The 16214-nt window shown below is 36.7% G+C and overlaps 1 protein-coding gene across 3 annotated transcripts in view; it reads left to right on the top strand.

Annotated features, from left to right (window-relative positions):
- The first annotated feature begins 3150 nt into the window (after positions 1–3150).
- The window catches only part of GLRA3 (glycine receptor alpha 3), an 86377-nt gene continuing 73313 nt past the window's right edge, over positions 3151–16214 (top strand). For 2 of the 3 annotated variants that reach the window (XM_071432101.1, XM_071432103.1), the window contains exon 1: positions 3184–3623. In XM_071432101.1, the coding sequence (XP_071288202.1) occupies positions 3505–3623 (119 nt within the window). In that variant the 5' untranslated portion in view covers positions 3184–3504. Of the gene's footprint in view, positions 3624–16214 lie in introns of all 3 variants that reach the window. The other variant, XM_071432102.1, reaches the window with a different exon arrangement.

Raw genomic sequence — 16214 nt, 5'->3', positions numbered from 1 at the left:
CATTCAGTTGTATAAATTGTGCGTTAATAAACTGAGGTATACTATAATATTGACCCATCCTATTTCTTGTTGTCCTAATACAAAGTTTTTCAAGTATCCCCATTTTTGGAATAACAACAACAAAAAATATTGTTCTGATTCTCATTGGGAGCATCTTCTTCCAGTAGCCTTAAACTACTTTTGCCTCACAGGCTACTGTGAACACTTGAAGTTCACTCCTGGTGAACACTTCTCAAAGTGATTTACTTTCATATATACCTAAATCAACTAAAACATGGTTGAACCAGGGATATAGTAGCTATCCACCCTGCTGGTTATAAGGAGAATTAGAGATTGACTTTAAAATATTTTGGTGAAAACTTTTTTTCAACATACTGATGTTTTCCATGTGTAACGAATGTACTTCAATTCACTTCTAGTACTACTGAAAATAAATGAAGCAGCTCAATCATTTTCAGTAAATATGCTGAGTTTTGTATGCATGTGACACACACCAGCTACCATGTTTTGAATTATGAGAAATATTACTTAAATTTTTAAATATAAATAACCAACATTAATACTTGGGACAGAAGCTCTGATTTCTGGATTCTGATTTTAAAATAGATGTTCAAACAAATCTAATTTTTCAATCTACTGTAACTGCCTGAAGTATCAAAAGATACCATAAAGATCTTCTAAAGATGGGACATCTTACCAGTAATGATATGGAATGACTAAAAAGGCGGTAATTAAAACAATATAGTAAAATTAAAACAATAGGAAATATTTTATCAAAGTTTGAAGTCTACAGTAGTGTTTTGTTGAATTGGAACCTTTTATATACCAAGGTGCATTGTTTTAATTCACTCAGAAGAAAATATTTTAATATTCAACACTTCCAGCAGAAAAGCTTGAAAACAGTCTCATTTAGCAGAATAAAATATTGCAATGGTAAACTGGCTACCTAAAGCACAAGCAAGCATATATATTTCCCACAAGGATTTTGAGAAGCTTGAGCTCTGCATATCTAAAGTATAGCCTGCATTTATAATTAATAGAACTGTTCCTATTGGAGACATGGAGAGTTCGTGATAGCAGTTTCAACTAGTAGCACCTTAAAAAAATGCATATGCCTCAGTGCAAATAAATTAAATTAGAACAATTCACTCTTGAAGTACATAATGCACAAAGATAAATAGCTCCTGGAGAAGCAGCCTCACTGCATACTCATTTTAAGAGAAAAGAGAGAGAGGAATCAACTCTTCTAAATACAGAAAGAAAGTAATCCACTGATTCTGCAGAGCACCTGCATTGACAGACTGTCCCTGAGCAAATAGAGGGATTTGTTAGTTTGTTTGCTATTGTGTTTTCAGTTGAAGGTGTAAACAAGTTTCTTTCATTATCATTGTTGACATTTAGGGCTACAGAGAGAAAAAAACCCAAAAGGATCAACTTTTTGCAAAGTGGACCTAGAAACCTACAGTATCCCTTCGTTTATGTAACCCATACTAATTAAAAAAGTTCAGGGAATGGAGGAAAATTTGTTAGTGATGTTCTGGTGCATTCTTTGCCATAGTCTTGATAGGTATCAACAACGAAATCCCAATTGGCTCTAAAATGTGTGGTAGGCATTAATATTTAGTGATGCCTGCTTGGAACAACCTTGAAGAAGAGCTAAAAAAAAGAATAGCAATATTGTAAAAATGGACAATGTAAATTAAGAACAGTGGTGAAAGTCACATGTGGGGTATTTTTTGAAAAAAAAAAAAAGAAAAGAAAATATACCTGCAGGTGGAACTTTCAAGGTTTCTAATGAAATGCCTTCTTTCTAACTCACACCTATCTTTGGATATAAGGAATGCATAAAATCCCTGTTTCTTATTTCTTTCCTGCATCTCCTCTACTTGATGACCTTATAATTGGGTTTTTTTCAGTGTTAAAAGTTTTTCTCTATTTCACTCTCTCTCTTTCAATCTTCCTTTTTCTGTAATGAATGTATTATACTTCCCTCAAATTTCAGTTTCTTTTTGTTTGCTTCATGTGCCTTATCTCTCTGAACCTTTGCCTTTTTCCACATCTGCTTCTGTCTTTGACATTCAAGTTTTCTATGGTTTTTTAATAGTTTTAATAAGAGTCTGGCATGAGATAATCCTGTGGGCTGTGCAGTTATTGGAGATGCCCAAGTGTTGGGGCTGCCATCTGACTGTTAGTGTTTCCTGTTGAGTGGCTACAGGGAAAAATAGCAGGCAGATCATACTGAGGAGGCAGTCAAGGAGAGGGAGATAGGCCCAGTCAGATGCTGTTCACAAATGCAGAGCTGTGTCCTGAATGGTTCTCCCAGATTTCTCTTTCCACTGGCTCTCCCTGGCATAATATGGCTGTTCAAAGGCCATTGTCTTTTAGGTTCACAGAGCAGCCCTACTCTACAATCCCATAGATATTTTCCCCTTCTGCTCTTCTCCAGGTGTAGCCCTTCCTGACAAATCCTTCATTTTACTTGGTGCACAAACCATACAGATTCCCACAAGAATTTCTCAAACAATATTTCTCAACATCAACTCATAAAGCCTTACCCTTGCTAAGGAAAGCAACACCTGGTTTGCCTGACATGTTTGGTTTCTTTGACAATAAATGTAATCATGTCACTTTCCTACTGCCACCTGTACTTGTAACATTGTTCTCTGTCCCCCGTGTTCTCATTAATAACTTTCTGGTTTCCCTCTTAAGATGTTCCTTCCCATAATCCCTTCCGCTCTCCTTCCCAGTCAAACTTTCAGACTATTTGGGTTTCTCTATTAGCCCACCCTATGGCTCTAGATCATCTTTCTTTACTGAAAAAGTCAAATAGAACAAAATATAATGCTTTTTCTGTGTTAATCAGAACCGTATTTTCAAAGAGAGTGAAATAAAGAGATGGGTTTCTCACACCTCCTCACCCATTTCCTAAGAAAAATCCTACCCCCAGACCTACAGCAAAGCAGAAGCGCCCCTCTTTGCCCAGTCTTTTCCGAGACCCGAGGTTCAGTGAGTTCACCCGGTCTCTCTGACCCGTGTAGGCATCGGCTCGGTGGCCGCTGTTCCCGCGGCAGGGACGGCGCTCGGGCCGGAGCGGTTCTGAGCCCCGCCAGCCCCAGCACAGCGTCCCCCGCGCCCGGTCCCGCCCCGCGCCCCCGCGCCGGCCGCGCTCTCGGGGGGCGGCCTCAGCCGGCCCCGGCCCGGCCTCCCGCCCGCCCCGCCGCCGGCCGCGCCGCGCCCCGTGCCCGGGATGCGTCCGGCGGCCGAGAGCCGGCTGCTGCCAGGAGCCGGGGGCAGCCGGGCGGGCAGGGGGGCTCCCGCCGCCGCCGCGGCTCGGCGCCGCCGCCGCGGCTGGGATTAGCTCCCGCTGGGCTGCGATGCGGAGCGGCGGGGCGGGCGCGGCGGGGCCCAGCGGGAGGGCGCCCAGGCGCTGAGGCGGCCGGCGGGCGAGGAGCCGCCGGAGCTCTCCAGGGTGCTGGGCTGCTGCCCGCCCGCGGAGCCCCTCCGATGCCTCCGACACCGCCGCTCCCGGGCTCCGCCGCCCCTCCGAGCAGCATGGCCCGGATTAGGTACCTCCGCGCCGCTGTCTCGGGGTTTTATCTGTGGGAAGCCGCGGTCCTGCTCAGGTGAGTTGCTTTCTTTTGGGAACTAGAGGTGTCCCCCCTCCCGGGTGTCGGGCAGCTGAAGTGCCTGGGACGGGTGCGGAGAGCCGCCGCGGTCACCGCCTTTCCTCACCACGAACGCCCGGCTACCTTCGGCGGCCAGGCTGTGGGCACAGAAACTAAATGCGTGAGCTTCACGCTTCCTGAACGGCTTCATAACATTGCACTGTCCCGAATCCCATTTTGAATTTTACAAGCAGGAGGTTGTGTACTTCCTTCACTTGCTCGCAGATAGTTTCCTTGTAAGATCTGTGAATTTTATCATTGTTTTTAGCAGGAATTATAACATCAACGATATTGAAAATTCTTAAGGTGCAAAGTGTCTATATGTAAAAGTTACAAAAGATGATCTGAGTTGGGAATATAAAGACTTTATTACTATCAGTTCTTTTCAGCAAAATGAAAATCACGGGTTGCCTTAGGTCAGAAGTCTTGTGCAGAAACAGAGAAACACTAGCTGAGTGTTTCCGAGAGGATATGGTCTAAAGAAGTTCCCTTAAGAGGGAAAGCATTTGCTGTGCTACTGACAGTCTACGATTTGTATTATGAAAGATGGCAACATATCCATAAATTATGACCTGAGTAGAAGAAGACTGAGGTTCGTACGACTTTCTCAGCCCAGCACACTCTTTTTAGGTAAAGTGATGTTACTATATCAATGTAAGCACTCTTTTAACACATAGCTCTGGAAGTGTGGTGATACCAGGCTAAAATGAACTTAGAAAGTTCATTTTAGAACCGGTATCACCACACTTCCAGAGAAAGAGATTTCAATGTCTTATATTCACTGCTGATGCAGTTAGCCATGCTTGTTATCAACAAACATTCTAGCCCTGTATCACAAGAAACAAACTATGGCATATAACATGACAGTGCCAGACTATTTTAAGAATCACATTGTTATTTAACAGACAAAAATTGAAACTTAAATTTGAAAAGAGAGTTTGGGGATTATACATGTAAGGGATTTATAACCATGAAGTTAAGCCAGCAGCATGTATTCCCCACAATGATGGCACACTTCACAAGTGCTCACAGTTTTATAGCAAATCTTTCCATTTTGAAGTTAATTTAATGATGTCAACATATGTAACATAAATATTTTATAATGCAATTTTATTGTAATTGTGCCAAAAGAAAGAGATTTTAAGAAACTTGGTCACATGATATGAGATTAACACTGTCAGGAAAGAGTCAATGCATGTATATTACACTTTAAATTTTGCAGTGAGTATTTAATGTTCAGTGTAGGTGACCAAACACTTGTGTAGTGTAAGCAATAAAAGCAGTACTATGCTATTTTTATTCTATTTCAATGTACTTATGGAACTTATTTCTCCTCTGCATATTATTCCATGCAAATGCCATCCTACTGTTGAATTGTTCATCCTTTATTTTAACGACGTAAAAACATTTATTCCAAAGGGGAAAAAAGCTATAAAGTCAGTTATGAAAGTCATAGAGGTATTTTTTATCACATAAATCTGTACCAATACTGAATTGTTTCCAAACATATGCAGATATCTTATGTAGCATAAATTCAAACTATTCTCTTCAACATCCAGATAACTGTGGTATTGTAATAACATTTTGCTTATAAATAGTCACTTTATGATAATTAACATGGTTACTGTGCACAAGGACTATATAGTTGGAGAAAGAGTTCAGAAAGCTGCTCAAAGTCCATGTTTATCTTCCATATCAATCTCAAGATAGAGACTGCTGATGACTTTAAGTCTAGAAATAATACATGAGAAACCTGAGCCAGTTCAAAACACATAGGAGTCTTCTCCACACTTTGAAAATGGAAAAAAGTGAAAAAAAATGTAAAATACGAAAATCTGTAAAATTCTCAACTTTTCTAGAGCCATTAATTCTATTTCTTTTCCAACTTAAGCCTTGTGAAATGATTCCCATTGGAGCAAAGGGAGCAGGGAATAATAGAATGCTGCTCCTATTCTCTGTTAGACACAGACTCCAGCCTCAGAACCTGTATAACACTTGATGGGAAGGTGGGTGTGCTATGGATTTCTAGGAGCAGTCAAAGTGGTTTACTTACTCACACACTTTGGAAGAAATGATGTTATCTTCTTTTACGTTGTGAAACTTTGAAACTTTTCTGCTCTTCATTAGGAAACTAAAGGCTGTGTGAGAAAATTGAATGAAACTAACAAGAAAAGCCTTCATTACTTGTCCAAGAGCCCTGAGGCTATTTAAAATTAATGTTTAAATTACATGCCTGTGAAGATAGGAAAAAAAGATGGTTTTCAGTGTAAATTTGGACTGGCTATTTTAATGAGCAAAATCTCGAAATGCATGCTTAACAAGAAGAAACTTCACCTGATTTACTTTTTTTTAAAATAACTCATTCTTCATTCCACATCAAAAGATCCTTCAAATTGCAATGACTGAAACAAGATGTATATTGGTCATTATAGGGTCTAATTATTTGGTTTCTGAAAGAGGTAGGGGAAAAAAAATTAGAAGAGCAATGAAGCTGGGAAAGGGTCTAGAGACCAGGTCTTGTGAGAAGTGGCTAAGAGAGTGGGGTTGTTTAATCTGGAGAAAAAGAGACTCGGGGAGACTTTACTGCTCTCCACAACTCCCAGAAAGAAGGGTGTAGCCAGGTGGGGATCAGCCTGTTCTCCCAGGCAACAAGTGACAGGACAAGGGAAAATGGCCTCAAGCTGTGCCAGGGAAGATTCACATTGGATATCAGGAATAATTTGTTCATGGAAAGGGTGGTCAAGGATTGGAATGGGCTGCCCAGAGGGGTGGTGGAGTCACCATCCCTGGAGATGTTCAGGAAATGACTGGACGTGGCACTTGGGGCTGGGGTTAAGTTGAGAAGGTGGTGTTCAGTCAAAGGTTCTACTTCGTGATCTTGAGGTCTTTTCCAACCTTAATGATTTCATGATTATCCATAGTCTTTCACTATTGTCTTTCAATATTGTGCATGTTTGTACTGTTATGTCATAGATTAACACGCATATTGATAATGTATTAATAGATTTTAAACCTGAAAAACAATGGTTAAAGCACATAACACTTTGGTTTATGCAATATATTTGAGGATAGAGAGAAAATTTATTATCAGACCCAAAATAAAAAAAACTATTACTTATTAATATTACTGCCAGTCTGAGCCTGAGTGTGATACTAAGAGGGTCCAGGTGCAAAAAAGAGGCAAAATCTAGGAAAAATAATGTAATGTAGCCTTAAAATAACTGTAATTTACTACCAAAGAAAGAAAAAAATCCTGAGATATAGTTTGAAGTTATAATAATGTCTAAGACTGAGTATTCTCCTGAGTTTTCAATAAAGTAATAGTGTTAATGAGAAATCCTCTGGATTTGCCTGAATTCCAAAAGGTCATGATGAAAGAAGATCATATTTGTAGAGTAAATGCAAAGATCAGATTTGTGAGTCGAAAACAGCTTCATAACAGCTCAGGAACTTTCACAGACACCAGCACTGATCTGTTAGAGCTACGCTGTCAGGGACTTGAAGGTATTTGCTTTTTCCTTGGAGGATGTAATGTATCTATTTTATATGTAGACCTGTGTATGAGGAAAGAACAGGATGAAAAGGTAGATTGCACTGGGGAAATGCAAAATAGATTCTTCCTATGTGGTATTTCTTTATTTATCTATATTAGCATAGACTAAGAATCATGCTATAATTAGACTCTTGCCTCTTTCCTTGTTCTTTTCACTACTCCATTGAACTTACATTTAAGAAAACAGTATCACAGACATAGATAATTGCTCTTAAAAACCAGATTTTTGTGGGAAAAACCTCCATGCAACCTAACTTTGGGGCATATCTGAGTTTAAGGTTAACTGATTTTGAAATTGTTCCTGCATTTCATTGCAAATTGATTTCAGGTGAATAGCTATAAGAGGCAGAAGTCATTATCCTTTAGGCCAGTATTAGTTCCTTCAAATAATGAAAGAGAAAAAAATACAGCAGCTAAAAACTATTAATTCTGACATAGCATCACAAATATCTTTGAAAATAAAGATTTTCAGGTGCTGTAATGAAGCTTTCCTAGCTTATTAATATGTTAATAATTAGACCTACAATGCTACTCAAGAAATAAAAGCATCCAAATCAAGATGTGAATAAGTTTGTAAAAGAAAACCTACTAAAGCAAGATGACAGCACTGAGGCACAATGCCTTCTCTTGGCAGTCCAGACTTAATATGAAAGTTAGTTTCTGTGGAATAAATCAGGTGACAGACTGCGGGTCCCATGAAAAGCACTTAGCACATCTCAGGGAGTAGCAAAGGAAGGGTAGGCGAGCTGGGAGCTCAGACTTACAGCAACGCAGGAAGGAACAGGATTCTGCCATGTAAGTTTGCAGTCCCACAGCACTTGTGCAGGAGAACAGTTCAAAAGTTCAAATGGATGGGCAAAGGTGGTAATGAAGAGGTATGCCCAAGGTCAAAGCCAAAGGGTCAGGTCAGCAGGTCAGGCTCACGATGGAAATGATGAAGGTACAAGACTGGGTGAAAGCATGCTTGCATACTAGCTCGTGCAGAGACCATGAGAATCCCCCTAGCACTTCTGAGGGTGAAAAAAAAAAAGGAAAAACAAACACAAGTCCTCAGAGAAGAGAGGTGAACCCCTGCTGAGGGTCCTACAAAACAAACATCTCTGTTTCAAAGCTGAGTTACCAGAGCTCACACTGAGCCCAGTCAAATTTCCTGTAATGAAAGATCCTTCCACAAGTTTAGGAGGAGAGCATCAGTACCATTAGGGAAGCATTGCATTTTTCTAAACTCAGACAAAAGTGACAAAAAGGGGTTTTGTGACCCCTTATTTGAATATGTAATTCAAATGCTCTTGTATTTCAGCTCTACCAATCTCTCTTGTATTTCAACTATACCACTGAAGACAGTAAAATCCTTTTGTACCAAATATGTGCAATTTTTACTTTTCATGAGTAAAAATTTGATTAGTGCTTTAGCTATCCACTCTTTATATCTATAAAAATGTGATGATTTTTCTAAGAGATTATCATCTTTATAATTTCAGGAAAGGATTATATATTTGTATATTATGTATATATTTTTGTGTTTACAGTACTATAATCTTTAAGAAAATTAAATAACACAGAAATTTCAATTAAAACCATGAATCTTTCAATTCTTACAGTGCTAGTGACATTTTCTTACTTTTCAACTTCTTTTAATTAATTTCTAGCCAACTGATGGTAACAACAACTGAAAGCAAGTAATATTGTGAGATAAGTGCTGTGCTTCTGTATGATGATAAATGTAGTAGCTCCTCTATAATATTATTTTTGTCCAGGCATCCTAGAAATCATGACAATCAGGGAAAATAAAAGTTTTTACAAGATTAGAGCTTCTTATTTTAACAGATTCAGAATACAGGCTTCAAATGACCTTACTGAGTATTATGTAATAATACCTATAGGGAATTATTCCTGCAAATCAGCTTTTCTCAAGTAATGAATGATGAAGAGCTCTTTTCTGTGGTGTTGCTTCTTGTTCTCTTTACTGCTTTTCCTACTAAAGTTCATGATGTTTAGTGAAAGAATCAGTGAAAGAAGATAGGAAATAGAAGATATCACTTTCACTGATAAATAGGCATCATGAATAGGTCACGTAAAAGGCACCTTTTTGAGGATATCAACTACCAGAAAAAAGGGAACATCTCAGAGAGCAGGAAAATACACTGTAAAAAACTATGTTTAACAAGGATGCAGGACCAAAACAGAAGAACGAGAAGAGCATCAGAAAGCAGAATTGTTTGCACTGTAAAGTCAAGAAAAAAGGGTGAGAATCTTAAAGACTGTACTTTTTTCCTAGCATAATCTGTTATTTTTTATGGCTTTTGAGGCAATATTATCCTTTCTGGCTGTCCTTTCTGCCTTTAGATGGTATGGCAATAGAAGTGTAAGAAGTGACAATAAAAAGAAAGAATGAGAAAAAAACATAGATGGTATATATTTATATAAAAGAATGCATTTCATTATTACATTTCCAGTCAGATATCTAATGAATTGTTTCAACACATTATTGACAACCCATTATAGCAAACAGCGTAACAACACCCAATCTACACTTAACTGGACTTTTCACATAATGAACAGAATCACAGAATCACAAAATTCAGTTGGAAAAGACCTCTAAGATCATCACATCCTTTGAATGAACATCCCCATATCAACTAGACCATGGCATTAAGTTCCACATCCAGTCTTTCATTAAACATCTGCAGGGACAGTGACTCCACACTCCAAATTTTTATGCAATTTTTCCACACCAAAGACCACCCTGTTACTTCTCTGAGCTTACCTCTGATGTACAAAATGAGTGGGGACAGCTGGGAGAGTCAAGGCTATTTCTAGGTAGGAACTTCCCTAAGGAAGATCAGTCCTCTTCAATATCATTATTACCGAAGTTTCTTTCTGGTGACGCAAAATATTAGCAAAATGCAGTTTTCACAGTTTTCAAGACCACAGAAAAGGTAGAAAATTTCAAGAATGCTCTGGTCTGACATGATCATGGTCACTGATGGGGCATGGAAATAGTGGAGCTGCACAAGTAGTGGGGCTACTGACTAATACAAATCAATGGTTAGAGGAAAAAGCAAGGCAGCAGGTTATCCTGAGGCTCTTCTGGTGAAACAATAGAGTAGAACACAGGAGTACTAAATTTTCTCAAACAGTTCCTTAGGCTGAGTTAATTGCTATTCACCTGCATGGGATTCTTACAGTTAAAACTAATTTAGGAAAAGCATCATAAGCAAAATCAAAACAGCTATAAAATTTAAAAAAACAAAATTATTCCTTTCCTCTAATAAAATTCAAGCTGTAGTTATAACTACATCACCTACTGTCTTAATATTTTTTCTCTTTTTTGCATTCTCTCTTTGATATAAGATAGATATATAAACACGTTTAATCTAAAAAAGGTATTAGCTTGTGCTGCCCATCACAGCATTGCTCAAGGCTTCATATACTATGTACAGTTTACATTAAGACTCCACTATGTCTAGAGTTCGAGTTCCTTATAAAAAACATTCCAAACACCTTCTCCTTTTCTGAATTTTGAAAGGTAAAATGTGAACCTAATGTAATCCTAGTATCTCTGAAGATCCACAAGTACCAGAACACGCAATTTTACAGATGATTTTCTACAAAATTGGCTGTTAACAATTTTGTATGATTTTTACCAACACTTGACTTTAATTAATTTTAATTTCACAAGCAGGTAAATTAATTTCACCACTCAGCAGAAATACCTTGCTAATACAATTATACTAGCATGGTTCTCATAGGTTTCTTTTCTTTTCCTTTGTTTCTCTTTGAAACTGTTATGATGTTACATCTTAGTGGGAGACTGCACTTAGGGACTATTTCAGGACTGAGCTTAGCGACTATTTTGTGAAAAGTTGGTTTATAATGTTCTGGCATAGAGTGGGATTCAATTTCTAAAAGGATCTTGAGTTTTTCTGCTAAGTCTTGTAGTTTCATGAAGGGTTCAAAACTCCACTGTCCTTTATGGGATTCAGTAATGCACAGGAGGGTCCATCTTCTGGGCTAGGTAGGCTAAGACATCTTCAGGGACCAAGTGAACTTGCAGGTTTGTGGGTAATATATGTGCTGACTGAGAATGCCCTACTAGATAAAATAAATGTCACAAAGTGGTAAATTGCTGGCAAAAATAGAATAAATACCTTGAAATCAATCATGACTAAAGCACTGACTTCACACAGCGAAGTTGTGCCTAACTCCTGTGTTTGAGGGTAAATGTCCATTCTGTGCCTAAGCACATACATAGAACTTTTGGGAAGGGATGTGCATCTGTGGGATGTTTTCCCTGATGCTGTTGAGTCAGATCCATTACCTCTGACTCAGCAGTATTAGAACTAAATTCAAAGTGGCCAGATTTCAACATCATATCTGCTATACATCCCCCAAAAGACTTTTTTTTGAAATCCATAGTGGATTTATTCCACAGTGCTTTATTCCGCTAGAAGAATTCTTTGTGGATTGTTTCTTTTCTTTCCTTTTTTATTTTTTTCAAGAAGAAGATTTATCAGAGTTTGCTTAAACTCTTAATTTGCAAGACTTAAAGTAGAATAAAATATCTTGTCATTTCCCTCAGTTCTTGCACACTAAAATTGATAGTCAAATATTTTGAACGTAGTATTGCAAGTTTTTACCACACAAAATGAATATGAAATGTCCCCACTTGAGACAGTAATATGTGATTACAAAAAGTACAATATAGCGGGGAACTGGAATCAAAAATACTATTTGGAAGTTTCTCCATATGTGTGTTAAAATTTTACCTTTTCTCTTCAAAACTTAAACCCAAATTCTAATACTCTGCAAATGAGCTCTCAGAATATCCCTCTCTCTTTACCTCTTTCTGTTGTTTCTCTATACATATCTTTGGATCCAAAAGTGCTCAAATTTGCATCTGTGATCAAAATGTGAGCACAAAGGCACTCGTTCAGATTCCCTAAATAATGGTTAACAGAATGCTCTTTTTCCTCCTTTTCAACAGGGATGACTCCTTCGGGAGAAAATGGATCTTGCACATAATAAAGCCTTTAACACTGTTTGGGAAGGAGGCAGTGTCCTCAATGCTTTCATGATGATCCAGGGAAGGGGAGAGGGTGCTCTGTGTGGACCCCTTTGTGAGGGCAGTGCAGGATCAGCTCAGGTCATGACCCTTCTTTCCCTCAGCTTATTTGGAAGTTTTTACACAAAGTTCCTAATACTGGGATGATAATTTAAGTGCTGCCATAATGAAGACTAGAAAAGCAAAGACTAAATATGTATCTGAGGGGAAGTTTAAACGCCACTTTCTGTGTGTGAAAGAGAATGAGTGTAGTGGACCAGGATAATTTTGGAGGAAGCACGAAAGGCTAGCAGCACTTTTTTTTTAACCTTCACATTATTTTCTCTGACTTATTCCGTAAGGAATATGCTTCAGTGCATGCATTAGGAATACTGGGTTCTGTCATTATGTGGCATGAATTCTGTCACTCTCATCATCACCCTGAAGCTCAACTCTGTTCTTGTTAAAGAAAGTCTTATACTGATTTATTACAGTGTTGATCCTGGATAGAATTAATAGAAAGGAAAAAGTTACTTAATCCACATATCTCATGTAAATTAGCACGGTTGGTTAAACATCACCATTCCTGTCTCACAAAAAATTCTAAAGCTCTGAAAATATTTTCTCACTTTTTAATGCATTAAAATAAGTTTAAGTTTAAGAAAGCAAGAAAAAATCTCCTCATTCTTTGAGGAAGATGTTCAGAGTCTTTGAAAATTAGAACCTGATACTCCAACTTCAGTTTCCATTGACATTGGAAAACTGATTGTTACTGACAAAATAGAAAGGACACTGAACAATAGTCCACCCAAGGCTGTCAACATTTCATAAAGCTACATTGAAACATATATGTTTTCTTAAAATTCCATTTCATGAAAACAGTATTTTTTCAACTAGAAATATTATGTCTCATTTGAAAACTCTAAATTATTAGTAAGAACACAGATCTACACTATAATTAGCTGACTAGTCAGAATAAACAATTTCATGAGAAGTATTTGGGGAAAAAAATACTTTATATAGTGACTTTTCAGGCTATATTGAGCTCTTCTCTAACAGAACTTTTATCAAACTTATTTTAGAGAAAAAGTCAAATCTTCTAAACAGCCATCTCACATGTTCACTCAAGATACAGGACTGATATAACCAGAGCTTCCCTAAGGCAAATAGAATATTGTGTCATTGAATTGTGGTTCAGTCTTTACAAATCTGGAGTTTTAATTCAAAATCAAATTTTTTATCTAGTTTTGATAAACCTCAATTGTTTTATTCTAATGTAAGATTTTCTGAGAAAATTTTCATGCATACTAAAAATTAAGAAGAAGAACAACAAAGAACCCATTTTCAGTTTTGTTTACGGTTTACTACCCATAAAAGTCAATTTTTAAAACAAAATATAAAAAAGGATCAGAATACGTATGACATTCTAATTGGCCATTAATTATGATTACAAGAAAGATGTCTCTTTTGCAGATGTACACTTTAGTGAACACTGTTCTGGTTATACTGTTAAGAGTATAGCAACCTAATAAAAGCAAAGCTGATGGGGCACTCCCATAATAGTTAAAAAATCCATTAGAACTAAGAAACTCAGTGATAAGCATCTCTACAATTTAAAGGAAATTTTGAAATGTATTCTAAATACAGAATCAACAAAGCAGCTATACTCTGTAGAATTTTGTTTGCAGAATTCACAGGTTCTTCCTAGATCTAGGAAGAATTGCCTTGAGAAACAGCAGTTTACAGTCAAAAGTCTCACTTGCATTAATTTGCCTTTCAGCCTTGTGTTGCCTCACTGTCAGCAGCTGCATTACCATCCATTATGGTGGTGAAAGACACCAGTCAGGTCCTGTGCAAGGTCACTTGGTTAGGGGAATCATGCATTAATCATGACAATAAATGTAATTATTAAACTCTGACAGCTTTTATAGAAGAATATCTGATGTAATAACAAAATATTCAAGAAATTATTTTACTTGGTCATTTTGCAATCTATCCATTATGCCTATAAATTTTCTGCACTATTTAGTGAATACACAAATTACTCTTTATAGTGAGATAATAATGCAAGTTCAGACTTCTAGAAATAAGTGGTTTACAGATTCTGTAATATTTTTAAAAATATTCCATTCCTTTTAGCTAAGTACAATCGATCAAAAAACCCCAAACCAAAACAAAACAAAGTTAATTGAATTTGAAGAATTTTTAATCAACAAATAAAGTTGTCAAAACCTAAACCCATTCATTAGGTCCTTGGAAAAGTGAGAGATTTGTCAGAATTTGAATATTTGAAATATTCTCTGCTCCTCTTTGAGTTAGCTTTTTCCTCCCCCAAAAGTAGGCTGAATAAATTAAAAAATGGCAAGAAACTAAGACCTGAGTGTAGATCATTTATAAAAATAGTCTATACAACAGGCTAAAAGAATAGTAAGTAGGTTCTTCTGGGAAAACAATGAAAAAATATTCAGAACAGAGTCCTAATTTATAAAATATATTAATTCATATGTTGCATTGCTGAAACTGACAACAATAAACTTGTCTTATACAACAAGGCAAAATTACAGAGACAACCTGTAGTTTGTTTAATTCATATTTTAATGAAGATAGAAAGCCTTGCCCGTAGGATTATGAATAATGCTGATAAATTAGTTTTCTTCTTTTACCCTGAGATTTTTTTCCCTAAGGAAAGTGTAAAGCATTGTGCTTATATATATGAAATAAGTCACAAACAAAAAAAAATTATGTAAATCTAACATTATCTAGACTATAATATACTAGAATGATGATCATGACAGAGCAACTCATTCAGAAGACTTTAAATCACATTATTCTCTTTCTTTTCTCTCTGTTAAGATGAGCTGAAACATTCCACATCAATCTAAAGTTTTTTGAAACTGTAGCCCATCATTTATGTACTTTATGTTAACATGTGTTAATCATGAGTTTACTTTAACAAGCTATTTTACTTCCATGACAAACATGACTAGAGGAAGATTGTAGAACTGGAAGAATTCTCAACTGTATTAATAAATGCAAAAAAAATATGGCACCTTAAAGGTATCAGGAACATGAAAAAATGCATGTAACTATTGCCTAAGCTACAGGAGCACTAAAATTTAATGTTAATTCTGTAGCTGAAACAGAAAAAAAACCTCAAATCTAAAAGAAAAATACTTTTCTAATAGTTGCATTGAAATGCAATCCCCTATTTATTTAATGTAGCTTTCATTTATAGCCACTAAAATAATAAAGAATAAATATTTAGTAAACTTAAAATAGAAAGGGTTTTTTGGTTGCATGTAAGTATTGTTACTGAAAATGTGTCGTGATGCAACTCTAGTTATCTCCACAGCTGTGAAAAATCAGTAGAAAATCTAAATTTTACACAAAATATTTCAAATTTTATTGAGGGTTTTTCTTAGAAAATACCTTTTTAAAGTCTTGGTGATACAGTGCTTCTGCTCCTCTTAGTTGATATGATACTCTGGCAAACATGAGTTAAGAATTCTGTGTTTGTTCTGATAAAATTATCATTATCTAAAACATTGCAGGATATGAAAATCTGCATTTTCTTTGCACAAGGAACTGTCAATTTTATGACCTACAACAAGTAAAAGAGATTGCATCTTTAATTAGCAAGAAACACATTATTGTCAGTTTTAGCAGAAGTACAATGAAATGCACTTGCAATCTCAGTCTTTGTTAACACATTGCAAATTTAATTCTTTCTCTGTCATTTACTATCGTTGGCTTTATTATATGCCACCCTCTTCCACTATTCTTTCACCATAGGAAACTTTTTTTTTGTCCCCCAGAATTAAATTAATTTATTCACCAATAAATCATTATTCAAATAGAGTTATTTTCATAATGGAATACAAAAGAGTTGGAAGAAAATTATCTCCTTGAATGGTAGATGGTAACATTGTCTAATTCAGGCATCTAAACTAAG

The sequence above is a fragment of the Agelaius tricolor genome, unplaced genomic scaffold (assembly GCF_023055355.1).
Source record: "Agelaius tricolor isolate 1412-34295 unplaced genomic scaffold, bAgeTri1.0.p SCAF_8, whole genome shotgun sequence".
Classification (NCBI taxonomy): Eukaryota; Metazoa; Chordata; class Aves; order Passeriformes; family Icteridae; genus Agelaius; species Agelaius tricolor.
Note: the sequence above shows the minus strand (reverse complement) of the source record. Positions and strands in the feature narration are given on the sequence as shown.